The sequence below is a fragment of the Eutrigla gurnardus genome (assembly GCF_963514095.1).
Source record: "Eutrigla gurnardus genome assembly, chromosome: 13".
NCBI lineage: Eukaryota > Metazoa > Chordata > Actinopteri > Perciformes > Triglidae > Eutrigla > Eutrigla gurnardus.
Genome location: NC_139936.1, coordinates 25,908,104 through 25,926,389, shown reverse-complemented (window position 1 = coordinate 25,926,389; position 18,286 = coordinate 25,908,104). Strand labels below are relative to the sequence as shown.

The 18,286-nt window shown below is 44.8% G+C and overlaps 1 protein-coding gene across 10 annotated transcripts in view; it reads left to right on the top strand.

Annotated features, from left to right (window-relative positions):
• Window positions 1-18,286, top strand: part of fbrsl1 (fibrosin-like 1) — a 320,464-nt gene that overhangs the window by 108,252 nt on the left and 193,926 nt on the right. For all 10 annotated transcript variants that reach the window (XM_084024105.1, XM_084024101.1, XM_084024104.1 and 7 more), the window contains exon 2: window positions 3,322-3,546. In XM_084024105.1, coding sequence (XP_083880231.1) covers window positions 3,322-3,546 — 225 coding nt within the window. The remainder of the gene's footprint in view (window positions 1-3,321; window positions 3,547-18,286) is intronic.

Here is an 18,286-nt window from a genome sequence, read left to right as displayed (position 1 = left end):
GCTACAATACTGGGGTGACAAGCTAATCACTATTAGCTCAAGCCTATGGCATTGTGCACTGCATACAATAGAGACCAGCGGCCAATATATCAATTTCAGGTTTTTTTTACTTCATCATATTGGAATCGGATCCAAAAACCCAAATGGGTCGGACTCTACTCTTTCCAGATAATGTGTGTTATCAGATAGATATTAATAATAATAATAATAATAATAATAATCATCATCATTATAATAATAATAATGTCTGCTGCTTCCCACCTGGACGAATGAAGCAGATGGTAACCACAGGGACTTCCTCCAGAATGATGATGAAACTCCATATTTCTTAATTGATCACACACACACTGCCAATCTGATGAGTATTGATGGACCTTCACTCTGCAGCTTTAGGATGAAAACACCTGGCACCTGCACCTCTCTTGTCAGACTGTAGCCCTTTTGTCCTCGTAACAGCTCTTTAAAAACGGCTCCTGCTAATACCGTCTGGTCCCTCGTGGGGAATTAATGTGTCGCCTTGTGAGGTGAGAAGAGCTTTGGGCTGACGTGTGATGACATTAAATCACAGAGGAACATTACTGCCTTTATAGAACTCAACTGCTTAATTCATTGTTGTCATTACAGGCAACATTGCCACTATTCTGAGCCCGATCTAATGGTCATAAATGGTTTAAAAATGCTGTTATTCAAGACATATTTAATCTTGAATTCAACTTTTAGATGCCTATTGTGTGAAGTGTACTTTGGCACAGTGTGGAAGTAATTATTTTTCCTTCCATAATGGAAAAATCATTCTGCTTGCATGGTTGTAAGCAGTGTTAAAATGTGTTGAGGTAATTTTGTTCCCTTCTGAACTAGAGGAAAGCAAATCTCATAACTAGAAACACTTAATGTGTTACCAAACAGCTTCTCCGAGAAGGCTGGGAATTGTACCAGCAAGTAAAACAAAATCAGCACAAACACGTTCGGTGTAGCAGAACATAATGAATGCAGGGAGCCCTGGACTAGAACATCATAACGACGTGTGGGGGGGTTTAGGATCTTTGCTCTCCAATAACAGTTAAGATGTATTTAGCCTGGACTTCTTGCTTTTGTTGCAGTGCCTGACACACAAATACCTTTTGTCACGGAAGGTGTCGTTCATTAGCAGTTATGAGGCTAATGCGCTAGCCATCTGCTACCCCCCCTCCCACACTCGGAGCCAATCATTTGATTATTCATATGGAGCGCTGAGCAGTCGGGCAGGGTGCTGAGCTGTGAACAGATGTTGAAACGTGAACCGCAGCCTCCGGCCTTGAACTCCATGCAGCTTCATGCGGTGGTGTGTCGTCCTCGGCCGTTCAGACACGCAGCGATCTCCACCGGGGGCCGTTTACCAAAGCAGCAACAAGGCACTGGAGATCTGGACATAATGGGCATCAGGAGCCCAGGAGGAGGATATGGACTATCACTGGATGCACAAGCAGGCAGGCAGGCAGACAGGCAGGCTGGCAGATGTGCGTCTGTCTGTCTGTGTGCCTCTTCGCGGTATCCTGTTGGCCATGTCCTTATCTTTGCCCACACGTTCACTGCATCTTCAACTGACAACTGTGGCTGTCGTATTGAAACCAGTAACATAATACAAGTTGGAGCCATATGTCTCTGTAACATGTTATTAGAAAAGTCACAAACCGAGTCAGTCTGACATTCAGACACATGTTTTCTGGTACACACCACCGACATTTCCCACACGCCAAGAGGAGGTTCATACGGAGAAAAAAATGAAGTGGTGCAGTTATGTTCTGGAGACTCACATTCATAGATAAACCATCGCGGACCCCAGCAATGATCATATGTCGTAGAACTAAAATGACACAGTAGGCCATCAATGCCTCCTAATGATGATACACTGAATGAATAATTGTAGTTTGAGGTGAAGATTTAAATAGTATGTATGGTCAGAATAATGCTATGTGATTTATACGTTGGATATGATTCTGGACTGTTTATAACCTGGAGGGATACTTGAACTGCATGTACAAGTCAGAAACTCAAATCACCGGTAAAGTATGCCAACATGCTCTCTTGGTGCTAAATACAAGATTTTTTTTTCTGCAATGCCCACAAAACACTGCATGGTGGTGTAGTGGGTAGCACTCTCGCCTCACGGCAAGAGGGTCTCGGGTTCGATTCCCGGGTCTGCCCGGGTTCCTTCTGTGAGGAGTTTGCATGTTCTCCCCGTGAAAGCGTGGGTTCTCTCCGGGTTCTCCTGCTTCCTCCCACAGACCAAAGACATGCAGGATGGGGATAGGTTAATTGATGACTCTAAATGTCCCGTAGGTGTGAATGTGAGTGTGAATGGTTGTTTGTCTCTATATGTCGGCCCTGTGATAGACTGGCGTCCTGTCCAGGGTGTACCCTGCCTTCGCCCAATGATAGCTGGGATCGGCTCCAGCCCCCCCGTGACCCTGAATACAGGATAAGCGGTAGACAATGGATGGATGGATGCCCCCAAAACAAAAACCTCCATATTGGATGGACATAGGCAGCATGTCTGTGACATATGGGTCAGGAGGTGACTGAGTACTCCATTGAGTAATACATGGCAGTAACCGAAGCCTGAGGAATGATTCATTAATGGGGGGGATTGCTTTGTCACGGTGAAAGTGTAGAGCCACTGTCTTTTCTCCAGTGTGTGTAAAAGCAGCACTTCATATCATAAGCTCATTATATCTGAGCCATAAAGTGATTATGGACTCCAGTAAGGCATTGTTCTGCTGTTGACAGGATTAAAGATGACTTAAGAGAGAGAGGGGGGGGGGGGGGGGGGGGGGTGTCGCCGCTGTGCTCGAGTGTTTGCTTGCTCTGTGTAAGCCAGTCATGAAAGGGACTGTGCGCTTGACAGTTCGCCAGCTGTGGCAAACCCTCCTCCATTCTTCAGCACATTCATCCCACGCTGCCTATCCATCTAGATGTCTGCAACCTTCTTGCTCAAGGGAACGCTGTGAAACGTCATCATTCATAGACTTGTCGTCACCTGTTCAATAATTTCAAGGTTTTTTTAGGAAATCCTTGAGACCCCACAGGCGGTAAATCACTGTCGTCAGTGTGGCATTGATTGGTATCTGTGTCACTGTGTAATAACAGCGATTTATTTACGGATGCATCAGCTAGGGATTGTAAGCATCTATTGATGATAATTGGGATAATGCTCTGAATGTCAATTTGTTTGGAAGGATAATCTAGATATATCATCCCATGTCTAGCGTCCACACGTCATTCACACGTTTTCATTTTACAGCGTTTGGATGTGTAACGTGTTCTTACGTCTTCCCCCTGCAGAAGAAGACCGGAGTTGTGAAGACGCAGGAGAAGAAGGAGCGGTGGAAGGAGAAAAAGGTGGCGAAGCGGCAGAAGAAGGAGGATGAGGAGGCGGAGGAGGAAGAGGAGAACGTGCAGCCGGTGGTGGATGCCCTGGAGAACGGCTTCCTTCATCACGCCCAGCGGGAGCAGGAGAGGATGACCGAGAGGCTGCTGAAGAAGACGTACTCCAAGAAGAACAAAACGGTGAGTGTGTCTCCGTCTCTACACTAGAAATGACCACTGGACGCTGGTTCAAGCTGAGGAACATTGTTTGCCGTGTGGAGAATGGACTGTTGGTATGGCTATGCTGGCTTTGCCCTTGAAGCGGATGCTGGTGCTTCACTTTCTTCCAAGTTGCATGGAGAATGGAAAAAGTCTGAAGAGGTCAGAACTCAAGCAACACTTAGGGCCCTAGTTTCGTAGACCAGGCGCAGTGAGCACTCAGCGCACCTGCGCCACGCCGACGGGGTGTGTCCGCCTGGACTTTGCGAGTTTCGTGCACCGCACAGGCTCGCGCAGGCACACCTCCTGTCTCGCCCACCCGTGCAAGTGGGAAAGAGGGAGGAGACAGTGTTTCCCCTAGAATTTTTTTCAGGCCCGGTGGTACCCACCGAAAAAACCCTAAACAGACGAGACGCGTGGGATGGTGTATTGGTGCAGTTGGATTAAGTCAGGTGGCACAGCAAGCAGTCTGCAATTCTGCAATTATTATATTTGCATTCAACATTTTTGTTCAACCAGAGTGTATTCAAGGTTTTCAAGGATTCAAGGAGAGAGTGACTTATTAAGGTGCCGGTTGATGGAAATGATCCAAAATTAGGGGCCGGAAAAATATGTCTGGAAAATGATGAGCATCACATTAATAGCTACAGATACTGTAAAACACTATAACGACATATGAGTGCATAATGTCTTATTTTATCAAGTAACATATAAGTTATAGGTTTACTCAACAGCCTAATAGTTCATAGAAATTCAGGTAGAAATAGATTAACTCAGAATTCCACAGCTTATCAAAAACAATCCTCCCCCACAGGCGCTTTGCATTCACACCGCTCCAGCCCAAACGGGCTTTGGCCCGTTAGCCGGTTGTACATATATCATTACGTCCTAATACTACACACACATGGCTTGATGTTGTTTCGAAGGAGCGCCGTCTCTGCATATATTCCTATTAAACACTTGACCTGCATCAGCGCATGTGCGCACGAGCGGATCTGTGCGAGCAGGCAGCGCGAGTGCAGCCGATTTTGGACAGAGACACACAGCGGCATTTTTATTATAAATGTACCGGTCCGGTCCGGTTCCGGTCCCGCTCACACCACGAGTCTGAAGAGTGCAACAGCTTATCAAAATACAGTGTCAACTTTCCGTGTTTTCAAAGTAGAAAGCAACATCGTGGTGGTTTAACGAGGCGGAACGGCATCAGAACAACATCAAGCGCGTAAAGTACACGAAGAAGAACGTAGCGGGAGCGCGCGGCGAGGATTATTGTGGCCGCGCATCTTGCGGAGCAAGTCAACACTGTGCTGCGCGGAGGCGCTCCTAATGTAAATGATTATTGATTTATGAATGAATTTTTTTGGCCTGGCGGCAGGTCTCCTTGGCCTGGCGTCCCCGCCAGGCCTGTACAATGGTAGGGGAAACACTGGGAGAAGAAGGCGTGAGTGGGAGACGAGGAGGAGACGAGGCGTGGACTGGGATTAACACAGCCGATTCAGATCTTCACCAATCAAATGAGCTCCTCTCCTCACCTTTAATGCGTTAGGGGAGGTTCAGTGCAAGTTCCGTCACTTGACAACCCGATGACAGCAGCAGCGCCGCCGCTCCCACCACGCGCATCACGCGCTGTGCGCGCGTATCATAATAATAACAATGCCGATATTATAAAAAACAGGAGAGAGAGAGGGAGATGTTTTGGTCCGAGAGGCTGAGTTTCCGTTACGCGTGCCATCCGCCTTTGATCTGACGTCAGATGTGACGGGACAATCTATATAGATATAAATTCACGTGTTGATTCAATGAGTTGCATTAAATAGTGTTTGTTGTGATTATTTATTGCATTTAAATGTGCCTGGAACTGTGGAAACCTGCCTGTGAGGTCTCGGTGACGTGTGCGCACTGCGCGCCGGTCAGCCAAACTTCCACTCCGCCAGCTGTGATTCTCCTTGAATGAATGGACTTTATTTGCTCGTTGCGCCTTGCACCGAGAGTAGATCAGGTTGGAGCTGGCGGGCTTTCAGCGCAGTCTCGGCGAGGCTTTTTGCCACGAAACTTCCGCTACGCCAAGCTGAATCTGTGACGCCTCCCACTGCTGCGCCGCCACACCTATCTTGGCGCAGGCGATCCACCAAACTGCCAAACTGACCGTGCACAAGGCTGCGCGGGTCGAAACTTGCATTACGCCGGCTCCGCCACCCTCCGCCGCCCTGCGCTGCGCCACGAAACTAGGGCCCTTAGTCTGTACAACAACTTGAGGACAGCCAATCAGTTAGCTGCTTCAGTAGCATCTGATTCCACTTCTTTCTTGTGATCAGTCAATGGGTCCAATCTGGCCCACTGGATGGCTTTGTTCACAGTGGAAATCCGCTGCAAGGTGGGGTAGCACTGTTATCCACAGCGAGAGGGTCCCGGGTTCGATTCCTGGTTCGGGTTCCTTCTGTGTGGAGTTTGCATGTTCTTCCTGTGTGAGTGTGGTTCTCTCCGGGTTCTCCGGCTTCCTCCCACAGTCCAAAGACATGCAGGATGGACCTGTCTGTCTCTACATGTCAGCCCTGTGATAGACTGGTTACCTGTCTGTCTCTACATGTCTCCCTGTGATAGACTGGTTACCTGTCTGTCTCTACATGTCTCCCTGTGATAGACTGGTTACCTGTCTGTCTCTACATGTCAGCCCTGTGATAGACTGGTTACCTGTCTGTCTCTACATGTCTCCCTGTGATAGACTGGTTACCTGTCTGTCTCTACATGTCTCCCTGTGATAGACTGGTTACCTGTCTGTCTCTACATGTCTCCCTGTGATAGACTGGTTACCTGTCTGTCTCTACATGTCAGCCCTGTGATAGACTGGTTACCTGTCTGTCTCTACAATACGTTGGATTGTAAGCCAGGTGTACCGGGCCTTCGCCCAATGACAGCAGGGATCGGGTCCAGCCCCCCGCGACCCTTAATACAGGATACCCGGTAGACGATGGATGGACATTCATTTTCAATAAAATGCACTGCTGTTCCTATTTGTCCACTAGGGGTCACACTAAGTAGCTGGCTCTAGGCTGATACACTCTCATAGATACTAGATGCTTTCCCAACACTGGCTAGCATCGCAGGCTACCGTCCGTGCAGGAGACACTGCTGCTGGGAAATGCCTTTAAGAAGGAGACGAGTGGACACAGTGTTCCAAGACAAATGGTCCAATAGCTATTTCCTAAATGTGAAGTTTGTATACTTGTGTGTTCATGTCACCTTTCAGTGCTCAAGGAACATAATAGTCAGCGCTACCATCACACCTTAAAGCAGAACAAGCTCTACGAGGGATTTTCAGAAAGAGTGTGAATGGAGCCCTGTGAACATGTCCGATGGGACTTCACTGACTCGTGTCCGTAGGGACTTTTATACCACAGTGCTGAGGATGTAGAGATTACCTTTAGTCCCTCTATCAGTGCGCCATCAAACCACTTCTCAGTTTTCAACACTGGAGAAAATAACTTTCTTCAAACACTCAGTAGTCTCTAAAGGCTGCCCATTCAGAGCCACTTTCTATTGCATTGTCATTTTGAAAATGGTGGATGTAAGTGAGTTTTACTTGGGTTTCCTTTCCCTTTGAAAAAGAGGCTTTTGACCTTTCTCACGCTGTCCTCTGAGGGAGTCCAGGTTGGTGTTGTCCAGAATCTTCATTTGGTTGCTGGTAAGCAGCAGCCTTTTACATCATGTTTCTCACATCGTGGTTGGTTGTGACTCTTGTTGCCGTCTAAAGTGACTTTATGGAGTGTCTTTTTAGATTTATTCTGATGTTCACAGATGAAAAATCTCATTGTACATTGAAATAACTCACAAAAGGCCACTTAAGCACTCACTGTGTACTTCTACTTCAGAGGACAGCAGTGTAGTACTACGCTTACTGAACAGGGAAATGTTACTGGTTACATTGCAGATTTCATATTTTACTCACAAATATGACACTTAAAATATGATGCATTACTATTCAGCATGACAAGTAGAATTGAAAGCTCCACTTTTGAACGGATGTGAAGTACATGTACATTGCTGCACGGAGCGACACATGCTTATTTATTCAACCTTTATGGATATTGAATGTGTCCAAGTTGTAACTTGTAAGAACTCCCTTGCATCACCAGGAGTTCACCAGTATGATGTAGATCAGATTAGCGGTTCTGGAGATATGTGAGGGAGGGACGGACGGACGGATGAACAGACAGAGAATCCTTGCTTTATAGTTATTTAACATGCAACTGTGCTGATTTGTTTTGGAAGTAATGAAGTACAAATACTTCATTAGTACTTAAGTAGAATCTTCAGGTATCTGTACCTCCTTTTACTTTTACTCCCTACATTTTAAAACAAATATCTGTACCTTCTACTCCTCACATTTTTATAACAGGCTCGTTACTTTAGTTTGAATGCATTTGAGGGTAATTATAGATATTAATGTATACGTATTAATATTATGTGAGATTCAGTTAGCCTTGAAAAAAACAGCTCGTAGAAATGTCCTTCAAAGAGAGACTTTTTACTTTCTATTTTGAGTACATTTTAGAGCCTGTAGTTTTTCACTTTGACTTATGTAATGAAGTTGAATCAGCACTTTGGTCCTTTTGAACACACGTATCTGTACTTCTACTTGAGTGTAGAATGTCTATACTTTTGACACCTCTGCCAGTGAGCTACTTTTCCTCACAAGGTTTTTAAAACATAGATAAGAAGTGGACATAGTCATGAGGACCTCACCCCTTTGGTTTGTTGACTACTTAATTAAGAATTATTTGGGCCAGGATAACCGTGACATGAAATGGTCATATTGTCTCATGCCTAGTAAATGGATTGGTTGTTAGTTGTAGTTAGGTGGTTAAGTCCTGATTTTCCAGCCCACTTAACATCAAAGTGGGCTGTATGTGGCCCATGAACTAAAGTGAGTTTGACAGCCCTGGTGTAGGTGCATTCTGGGAGTTTTGCACTTGTTTGGGTTTGCAGTTTTTTGTGCGATATGCTTCCTGAAACCAAAGAGGAGAACCAGATGAGGAAAGGACAGGGAATCAGTCAGTCAGCCTTTGGAGCTCAGGTCTGTGTGACCCATGTTCACCGATGAGCCCCGACGCTACCAAACACATTGTTGGTATGCAGCCTTCAGGTGGATTTTTACCCTGCCGTCCCATTCCTGTTTTCCTTCATGGCTGCAGAAGTGCTTCTCTGTTTGTTTATGCAGATAGAGGGCTGCCAATATCAAGCCCGCTGATGAGCCCACTGACTACGGGTCTGTCCCAGTGAGATAGCCCATCTATGTGTTAACAGTTTGTTTAAATGGGCGGATGTTTTTATGCTCCCGTCCGAGGCCAAGCTCCACCATAGTGCTGCTGAGGATAAGAGGGGAAATGTAGTCAGGAAGCCAAACTAAATAATGAGGCTGTGTAGCCAGGAGGCCTCGTCTGCAGACGAAAATATCTCTCTTGGATAAGATTACATAAGCAAGTTAACACGGCTGAAAATGAGTTTGGCTGTGATATTTATTTTGTGAGAGAGAGACGGTGAACGATTATGTGTTCAGCTGATGCTCTTATCCCGAGTTGAAGTGCAATGGGCTGTAATTACTGAAGCAGATCTACATCCTAGTTGAGATAATAACTCCGTAATATCACCAAACTGCTCATGTCATGTTGTATCTTCAGCTGTGCTGAATTTCATGTTTTACAGCAACTTCATCTGAAGATTTACTACACAAGCTCCCATGGAGATTAAGATGGTAGGAAGATAATGAAAGCAGCTCTGAACCCACAGGAAAAGAAAAAAGCTAAAACCATTCAGCAGTCGGATATGTCTTTGTCTCTGGGATGCATTATAGGGAAGTGAAGAATCAAGGAAAGGTTTTTTTTTTATTTTTAAATTCTTGATCTTGCGCTGTAAAGTAAGCCGTTTGCTTTTTTGCTTCCCAAGTGATTTTTCCTGCATATTGAATAAGTAGCTAACATATATTTATTAGTCCGGTTTCTTGTGCTTCCTTAGTGCCATTTGAAATAAATATCTTGGAGTTACATCAACAAAGGCGCCGACCTTCAGATTGTAGTGTGTTTTACTGCCATCGGCCAAACCACAGAGCTGAGTCATGTTGAGGCAGGGCCGGCCCAAGGCATAAGCGAAGTTAGCGGCTGCTTGCAGCACAAGGGCCCCTCAATCGTGTGTGTTTTTAGGCTATGAATCTGAACAAATTTAGGTATTGCCATTCTCCAGCTGGCCATCCCCAAATAGCACCAGAATACAGGAAATCACATCTACCAAATTCACAATTTGGACCCCCTCCCCCATTTGCACCCACTTTTATATAAATAGTGATAGGGGGTCGGGTCTTTATGCATCTGTGCCCAATACATCGTAATCCATCACTGTATTAATACAATTGATAATGTAACATTATAGTGTGACATTTGTCTCAATAATCGTCAAGCACAGATGACTCCGCGGTGGTGAGAGGGGGCCCCCGAATCAAATTCTACTCAGGGCCCCCAAAAGGCTTGGGCCGGCCCTGTGATGAGGGATCATAACACAATGGTAACTTTGTCACTGATGTGTATGTGATTTGTAACTCATTCACCCATGAAATCAGAATCCACCAAAGTAGGTTTTCACTTAGAAGGAATATGTCCAAGAGTCTCGGTTAGTTGGGCCCCCCGGTCATGTTGAAGAGGGCCAGGTCTGGAAGAAACTGTTATTTTGGTGGTGTACAGGTCCTGTAGGGATGGCAGATTTCAACCAATCACCCTCTAAGCAGAGCGATTGGTAGGCTGCCCTTGACCTTAGCTACGGCGGCAGTGTACCAGATGGTGATGGAGGAGGTGAGGACGGCGGGGAAGTGCACCATCAATGACTTTGGTGTGTTGAACTTCTTCAGCTGCTGCAGGAACACATTCTCTCCATTTGAGGTCGATGGAGGAGACCCCGGGTGCATGCCCCTGAAGTTTACCAGTCTTTAGAGTTATTTGGTTTTGTCAGCACCAGATGGTCAGATGGCCAATCTGTACACATGATCATGAATGCCATGAAACTACAGTCATGTGGTATTTTTTGGGACTTCTGTGCCAGTGAACCATTGTAATGAATGTCTCTGCACTGCAGCACCTTGCAGCAGCTGAGAGAGAGGATTTGACTGACTGTGGCTTACTGGACTGCATGAGGCACACTGACCTCACACATTGCAGGTCGTCGAAAAAACTCCTCAGCCTTGTGATCCGTGCATGTCTGGACTGATCTATGAAGTGCTGCCAGTTACCCATGGTTATGGCATGGTGGTTCCCTGCAGCTCTTACTAAACTTGGAAACTCCAGAGAGGAGGGGGGGGGGGGGGGGGGGGGGGCTGTTATTTTTTGTGGACAAGCAGACATTTTTCTGGATTGAAGATTGAAGGGTGCTAGACTATCCCAACAGTGTAGCTGCTTCATCAACTCTCAAAATGATGTAATCTAGATGTAGATACAGCAGTGACCTGTTGTCCGTACCATAGACAGTCTCTGGTTTATACACACATAGTTTGGTCTGGTCTCTTGACTTATCTCAACGACATGATACAATCCCCCCATTGTTGATGAAGCAACGTCTGGATGACAAGAGGAGAATCCCAACGCTGATAGGATTTTGCGATACAGTGTCACGCAAATTTCACGGTCAAGTTGAAATATTTCGATTTACGCAAACGAAGCCAGTTTTGCATTATCGCCTTATTTGGGCCACCTGGTGTGGATTTGCATCGATTGCTGTCTTTGAATTGACTCTGTATGCTGTCTTGCCATGTGGTGTGAACATACACTGTAACACACACATCACAGAGCCCGTCAGCCAATTTACCCCTTTATACCCTTTCATGGGAACGTTTTAAGAACTCCATTGCATTAATTCCAATTTATCCTTATAAATGCAGGCACATTTCCTCAGATTATTATGTTATTGTATAGAGGTGTTGACAGATTCACTGGTGCTTAGTCCAGTCTCTCTGGGTGGAGAGCACATCAAAGAGTTGTTGCCCTGTTTTCCAGCACAGCTGATCACAGCTGCATATAAAAGGCTTTTGTTGTAACTTTGGGAAAAGGGCAGCCCTGAGCGGCCATCTGGGCTTTAAAGCAGGTGTTTAAACATTACGGCAGATCATATTGATGCAACACACTGCCAGGCTATCATTTTAGGATGCTTGCTGCACCACGGTGATCAGCTCAAGTGTACTTGGAGCATTTTCAACTTCAGGCTGCCCTTCCTCTCCAAGTGTCCAGCTTTGTTTTTCCTTGTTCATATTCTGTTTGGCTGTCCCTCCAGTCAGAGGTGTCCCTTGTGTGTGTCACACACTCTGTTCCACAGGTGCAGTGATGTGTCGGCCTCCTTGAGGCACCCTGGGGTGCCCTAAGCTCGCCGGAGGACAAGAGCTGCACTGTCAGAGTGGAGTTTGTCACAGAGTGGCAATGGAGGGGGGGGCGGCACTTCAGCTAATGAGAATGGTTGTGTGTGTGTGTGTGTGTTTGTGTGTTTGTGTATGTGTGTGTGTGTGCGTGCGTGTGTGTGTACACAGGGTCTACGGGCTGTGCTCTTGTTCTCTCTTAGTCTCACACTTGAGAATGTTGAGATGTTTTGGAAGGCCACGACTGATAACCTTTCATTTGTATCCCACCATTTTCACCAGTTGGTTGCATATAAACCAAAATCATATGCAATTTCAATCATATTTCATATAATTTGTGATTTTTGCCAAGGAGCATTAATACCTATTTACCAGACCAATGCAATTCTTTGAAATGTGTTAATAAGCCCTTAAGGGTGCAAAACATTTACAGCCCCCACCCCAGCCAAAAATGTACACACCAGCCCCTGGTGGTACAAACACACAGATGGCTAAACTACAGCCCGAAGCCAGGTGTGAAGATGAGAAGATCGCAGTGTTATTCTGACCGGCTCAGCAAAGGAAATAAGATAAACGTTCTGGTCATTAAAATTGCAGGTCATAATAATATCCACAAACCGATACACCAGCTCAACCCACGTTGTTGTGCCAGCAAACACCGACATTTGCTTCGACCTTCGCCATGCTTTAAATGGGGGACATGAATAGCCCATACTGCTGACTCGGTCGAGCAACACACAGCTACACGTACACACCGCCATCCGTCCATTAGTGCAGCGGTTGACCCTGTGCTGCACACACACCCCACTAACAATGTCATATAGGAAAACCTGTCAGGACGATTCACTCTATTATCCCCCCTCCCCCGCTCAGGAGGGCAAACCCCCACTATCAGTCCGGCAAGGGGTCCTGGATGCTCCCGTTCTACTGTAGCCTTCATATCTAGGAGTGTTTATAAGCAGTAAACTGGCCAGAGACAGATCAGATTAGCCAGGGCATTAACAGTGCACTGGAGCATAGTTCAGGGGCAGCCGGGAGCTGGGAGAGCGCCGCTGTCCATCGGCGGTGGGGGGGGGTTGATCAGGATGACTAATAACGGCGGGGCGGTTGTTATCTGGGGAGCAGCGACCCTGAGCGGCAGCAGCTCGGCTCGAGAGACAATATCTCTCCCAGCTAACCGAGGTTCCAGCCCCATTGCAGCTGGATATCAAGGTGAATCCTCTCTACAGATTTAATCTGGGCAAGTGGCTGAGCTACAATTTATGTTTGTTGACTTACCTGAGTCAAAACCTCTGCTGGATACATTGAATCACTGTAACATAAGTATTACCAGTAGGTATGGGACGATAGCAAAATGTAATGTTGCGATCATCCTGGACAGGATAATTGAGATTCAAGATATTATATTATAGTATTTGAAAATGAGTTTAAAACTTAAAAAGGCAAAGATCAGTAAAATGTGACATCCTTGATGTTATCACGGGGTTAGGAAACTTGTAAGTGGTAACGTGATAGAAAAGGCCTTTACTCCTGTTACTCAGGTTCGCGCTGCAGTTGAACAAAGAGTGGATAAGGAGCTGCGCTGCGGGGCGTCTGCGGGCGAAGCACACTGCGGGAGTGTGCGCATGTGCGTTCGAGTAGAAAGAGACGAGTGGAGGAGCGTGACTCCTCATAGACCTTGACAGATCAATTAGTGGCTGCTTGTAACATGAACATGTATGATCACACGGCGGAGAGTGTCTTCCCCACAGAGCAGAGCAGTGAGCGGATGAACATGTGGGAGACAGTTTCATTCCAAAAAGTAGTTCTCTGATTGTTTAGGAAATAATACACACACTCCGACTAACTGCTTGCTGACTTATTTCTTTTATGAATTCCAAAAATATATAGATTTTTTAAGGTGCAATACAATTGACGAATGTGAACAGAAATTTCAGAAAGAACAAAGAAATACAAAACAGCAAAAAGACAAACAGGGTGAAGGTTGGTCAGGAATTAAACTGTGTAAGTGTAAGAGGGCATATATTTTATCATATGTTATATTCTATATTTAATAAGTGAAAGAATGGAGAGTGGAAAAAAAATCAAACCCACAGAAAAGCAAAGGAAGACCGAAGTATTAACTACAGCCAGCGTCGGCTTTCATCTCAATATACTGTTCTATATATTTGTATAGAACATTTAAAATGCTAAATTTCAACGATTTAATGTTATTTAATGTAAAGAAATCTTACAGATAATGCAACTTGTTTTAATTAATTGTTTTACTGCATACAGTAATGGTATATCTCCATTAAACCCCTTTAGTGCCTTGCCCCAGGGCACCACATTAGCAGTGGTTAATGATACTGTACCAGGGATTTGAACCTGTGAACTCATCCAGACTATATTTACTAATCATGGCTCGATTAAAAGGCCACTTTCTAAATGAAATGTGTCTTCCATGAGTTTAAAAGGAGAAACTTTAGTTGCTGACCAAGGAATTAGAAGAACATCTGACGAGTCTCCGGTAGATATACCATAGTAGCATAGGGATATCATAAACACACACACATTTCTCCAGTAGAGAATATAAGCCAGTTAATTAGATCAGGCTGAGGATGCTCGGTGTAATATATCACCATGATAAACAAGGATTATCTTTTGTACATAAAATGTGTTGTAAAATGGCTCAAATTGTGTGCACCTAGCAGTTGTTAAGGGATTGCAGGTCCGTAGACTTTAATTCTCGGTTCCCTGAGATGATTTCCCTCCATGAATAAGTACCTGGGTGTTCCCTACTTTCCTAAATGCCATCTATTTGTGCTCAGCAGACGCCCTGGCCACTTATACGTGTGAGGAGCCAAACTCGTCCCCCTGGGTTTCCTCTGTTGCTGGTGGTGTTGACTTTACCCAGGGTGCCGAGGGAGACGGCTGGGAAAGGATGAGGGAACAGTCCCGCCGGTGTTGAAGTAGAGGTGTGAGGGGGGTTCATGTGTGCTGCTTCAGTCCCAGAGGCCGGTTTGGAGTTGAACCAGATGGTGAGATTGGGAGAGTTGGTAAACAGCTGGCAGATATTCCTGTAACGTTGTGGTCGGTCATGGGTTGACAAGTTGTCGTCAAACGCAAAGCAAATAGAGTGACACGATCATTCAGTGAGACGTGCTGGAGAGGAGGCGTGGCTTACCTCCATGGAGACACAATGATGTTACACCCAGGAAACCAAACAGTTCATGACATCATCCAGAGACAGCATGACAGCAAAAAACACTTCAGCTGGTTTACTACAGCTGGATGATTTATCTGTGATTTAATTGCAATGAACAGATACGAATCATGCTGAATAACTCCATCATAATGGTGATTTGTAAAAAGTCTACGTTTTAAGTTACTTTAAAAACGCGTGTTTGGAATGATGGCTGCTCGAGCGGCCATGCTCACATTGAGCCATGCCTGTGTCCACTGACACCGAGGTCATGTCTTTGGTATTTGTTTCTGCAGTTTTTTCTGGTTCATTGAGAATGAAGCTGAAGAGGCTAAGATGCCTGCATTAACGCCGTGTCACATGGATTTAAACATACACACATGACGCACCCCTGGTTCTCTGAGGGCTAGGGCCGGGACGACCCGTCCAGTGGTGGCGGAAAGGTTCCTGCTGCTGGCCTGAGTTTTGTTTTTTTTATAAGTAATATGAACAGGCAATTGGGCTGCACGGTGGTGAAGTGGGTAGCAGCGAGAGGGTCACGAGTGTGATTCCCGGTTTGGGTTCGGGTTCCTTCTGTGTGGAGTTTGCATGTTCTCCTCGTGTAAGCGTGATTTCTCTCTGGGTTCTCCGGCTTCCTCCCACAGTCCAAAGACCTGCAGGATGGGGACCTGTCTGTCTCTACATGTCAGCCCTGTGATAGACTGGTTACCTGTCTGTCGCTACATGTCTCCCTGTGATAGACTGGTTACCTGTCTGTCTCTACGTGTCTCCCTGTGATAGACTGGTTACCTGTCTGTCTCTACATGTCAGCCCTGTGATAGACTGGTTACCTGTCTGTCGCTACATGTCTCACTGTGATAGACTGGTTACCTGTCTGTCTCTACGTGTCTCCCTTTGATAGACTGGTTACCTGTCTGTCTCTACATGTCTGCCCTGTGATAGACTGGTTACCTGTCTGTCTCTACATGTCGGCCCTGTGATAGACTGGTTACCTGTCTGTCTCTACATGTCAGCCCTGTGATAGACTGGTTACCTGTCTGTCTCTACATGTCTCCCTGTGATAGACTGGTTACCTGTCTGTCTCTACATGTCAGCCCTGTGATAGACTGGTTACCTGTCTGTCTCTACATGTCAGCCCTGTGATAGACTGGTTACCTGTCTGTCTCTACATGTCAGCCCTGTGATAGACTGGTTACCTCTCCAGGGTGAACCCTGCCTTCACCTAATGGCAGCTGGATCGGCTCCAGCCCCCTGAATACAGGTAGACGATGGATGGATGGAACAGGCAATCGTAGAGGTGAGACGTGACAGCAGCAGTAACAAGCATTTTAAATCCACACCGACTCCGTTCCGTAAGCGTCTCTGCCCGTCTGTGAGCAGCAGCTCCTGCGGGGCTGAGCATGAACCCCTGACTGCAGCCTGCAGATCAGGGTACTCAATATGTCAAACGTCGTTTGACTCCACCCACATTAATTTCCCCAGATCAACGCCTACTCAAATGCACCACCTACTGGTGCAAAGAGTGCATCACATTCATAAACGTAAAAAATGCACCAAGGCCAAAATCTTGAACCTGGCAGCCTAAATACTTATTACAGATGCTAATTTGTAATATCATGGACATTTGTAATATGATTACATTCATGTAAACAAAGACTCAGTAAAAATGTGATAAATTACCTTATTAAAATAAAAAAGTGGTCTCTTATAGAAACAGGACATTTTAATAAAGTGAATGGGGAAAATAAAACTTATTTAAAACATTCTTGAAGAGTTGTCTAATGTAATTAATAACCATTTAGAATAAGTCATTTATTTTTTATAAATGTTGAAACTATTGTATTGTCTTTGTTACTATATAATAAAGTTGATAAATAACCTGATCGATAACGCTATCCAGTAACATTTTACCAGAACATTTTCCTTACGAGGTCATAGAGATATTATAGACATAATGACAAGCTAAATGCGTTACATTAATTTGTACTAAACTCAGGAGGCCTTTCAATCACATTTGCACAGAAAATATACACTGTAACAAGAATACTGTGAACTATAGAGCAACTTGCCCTAAATGTAAACTTGCTGGCAGCAATTAGCAAGCAACTTGCTGTAGAACATTCCACAGTATACTCACTGTAAAATGGATCACCACCTATAAAATACTGTACTTGTTTTTACAGTAATACTCACAGAACTGGTCTTGACATCACAGTAACAGGGTACCATATTTTATTTTACACCATATATTAAAACTACTGTAACATGGATAACTACATTCATTTTAATACTGTAAATTAATTACAGTAAAATAATCGTTATTGTAAAAAGAAGAAAAAACAGTTTTTCTTTCACAAAAATAATTATTTTATCACTTCTTTCAACTTTCAACATTTTAAATACACATTTTATTTTGTACGTTTTGTTTCATTTTATAAATATTACTTTCCTGAATATAAAAATATTTCCTTTTTGTTCAAGTTCAAGTTCTGTTGTTCTCAAGGTATGTTTACTGAACAGCTACTACTTTACTCAGACGAGGATCTAACACTTGTTATACTTTTAGCTCTTACTTTATCGGCAATGATATGTTGTGGTTTCTTTGTTTCGTTCTTTTGACAAATGTACTTATTGTAAGTCGCTTTGGACAAAAGCGTCTGCTAAATGACCTAAATGTAAATGTAAATGTAACTTGTGTGACTTAAAAATTGGAAAGTCAAAAATCTTAACACAGTGGAATGTGTTAGTGTGCCCTGCCATGAAGCTCAGAAAACACTTTATTCTATCAGACGTTTTAGTTTGTGCATTATTTCCCCTTTGGTCTGCTTCAGTGATGGTAGTTGGTACACAGGCCTCACGTCAAAAAGAGGACAAAACAAGTGACACTTGGAGCGAGCGTTAGCTAGCCAGAGCACCAACACGCATACAACACACGCCAAGTATGTTTTATCCAATAATGATAATGAACTGAGTTACCTTGCTGTTGCTTTTGAAGTTGAACTGGAATCCTTTCAGTTTTGTAGCTCTAGAGACAAAATAGTGTGGAGAAAAGCAAGTCGCCAAACCGCTTCTAAACACAACTCTCCCAAAATAAAGTTCTATGGTACCGTGTTATGTTCTGCCTGGTGTGGTAGCGTACCCATGGAGAAAGA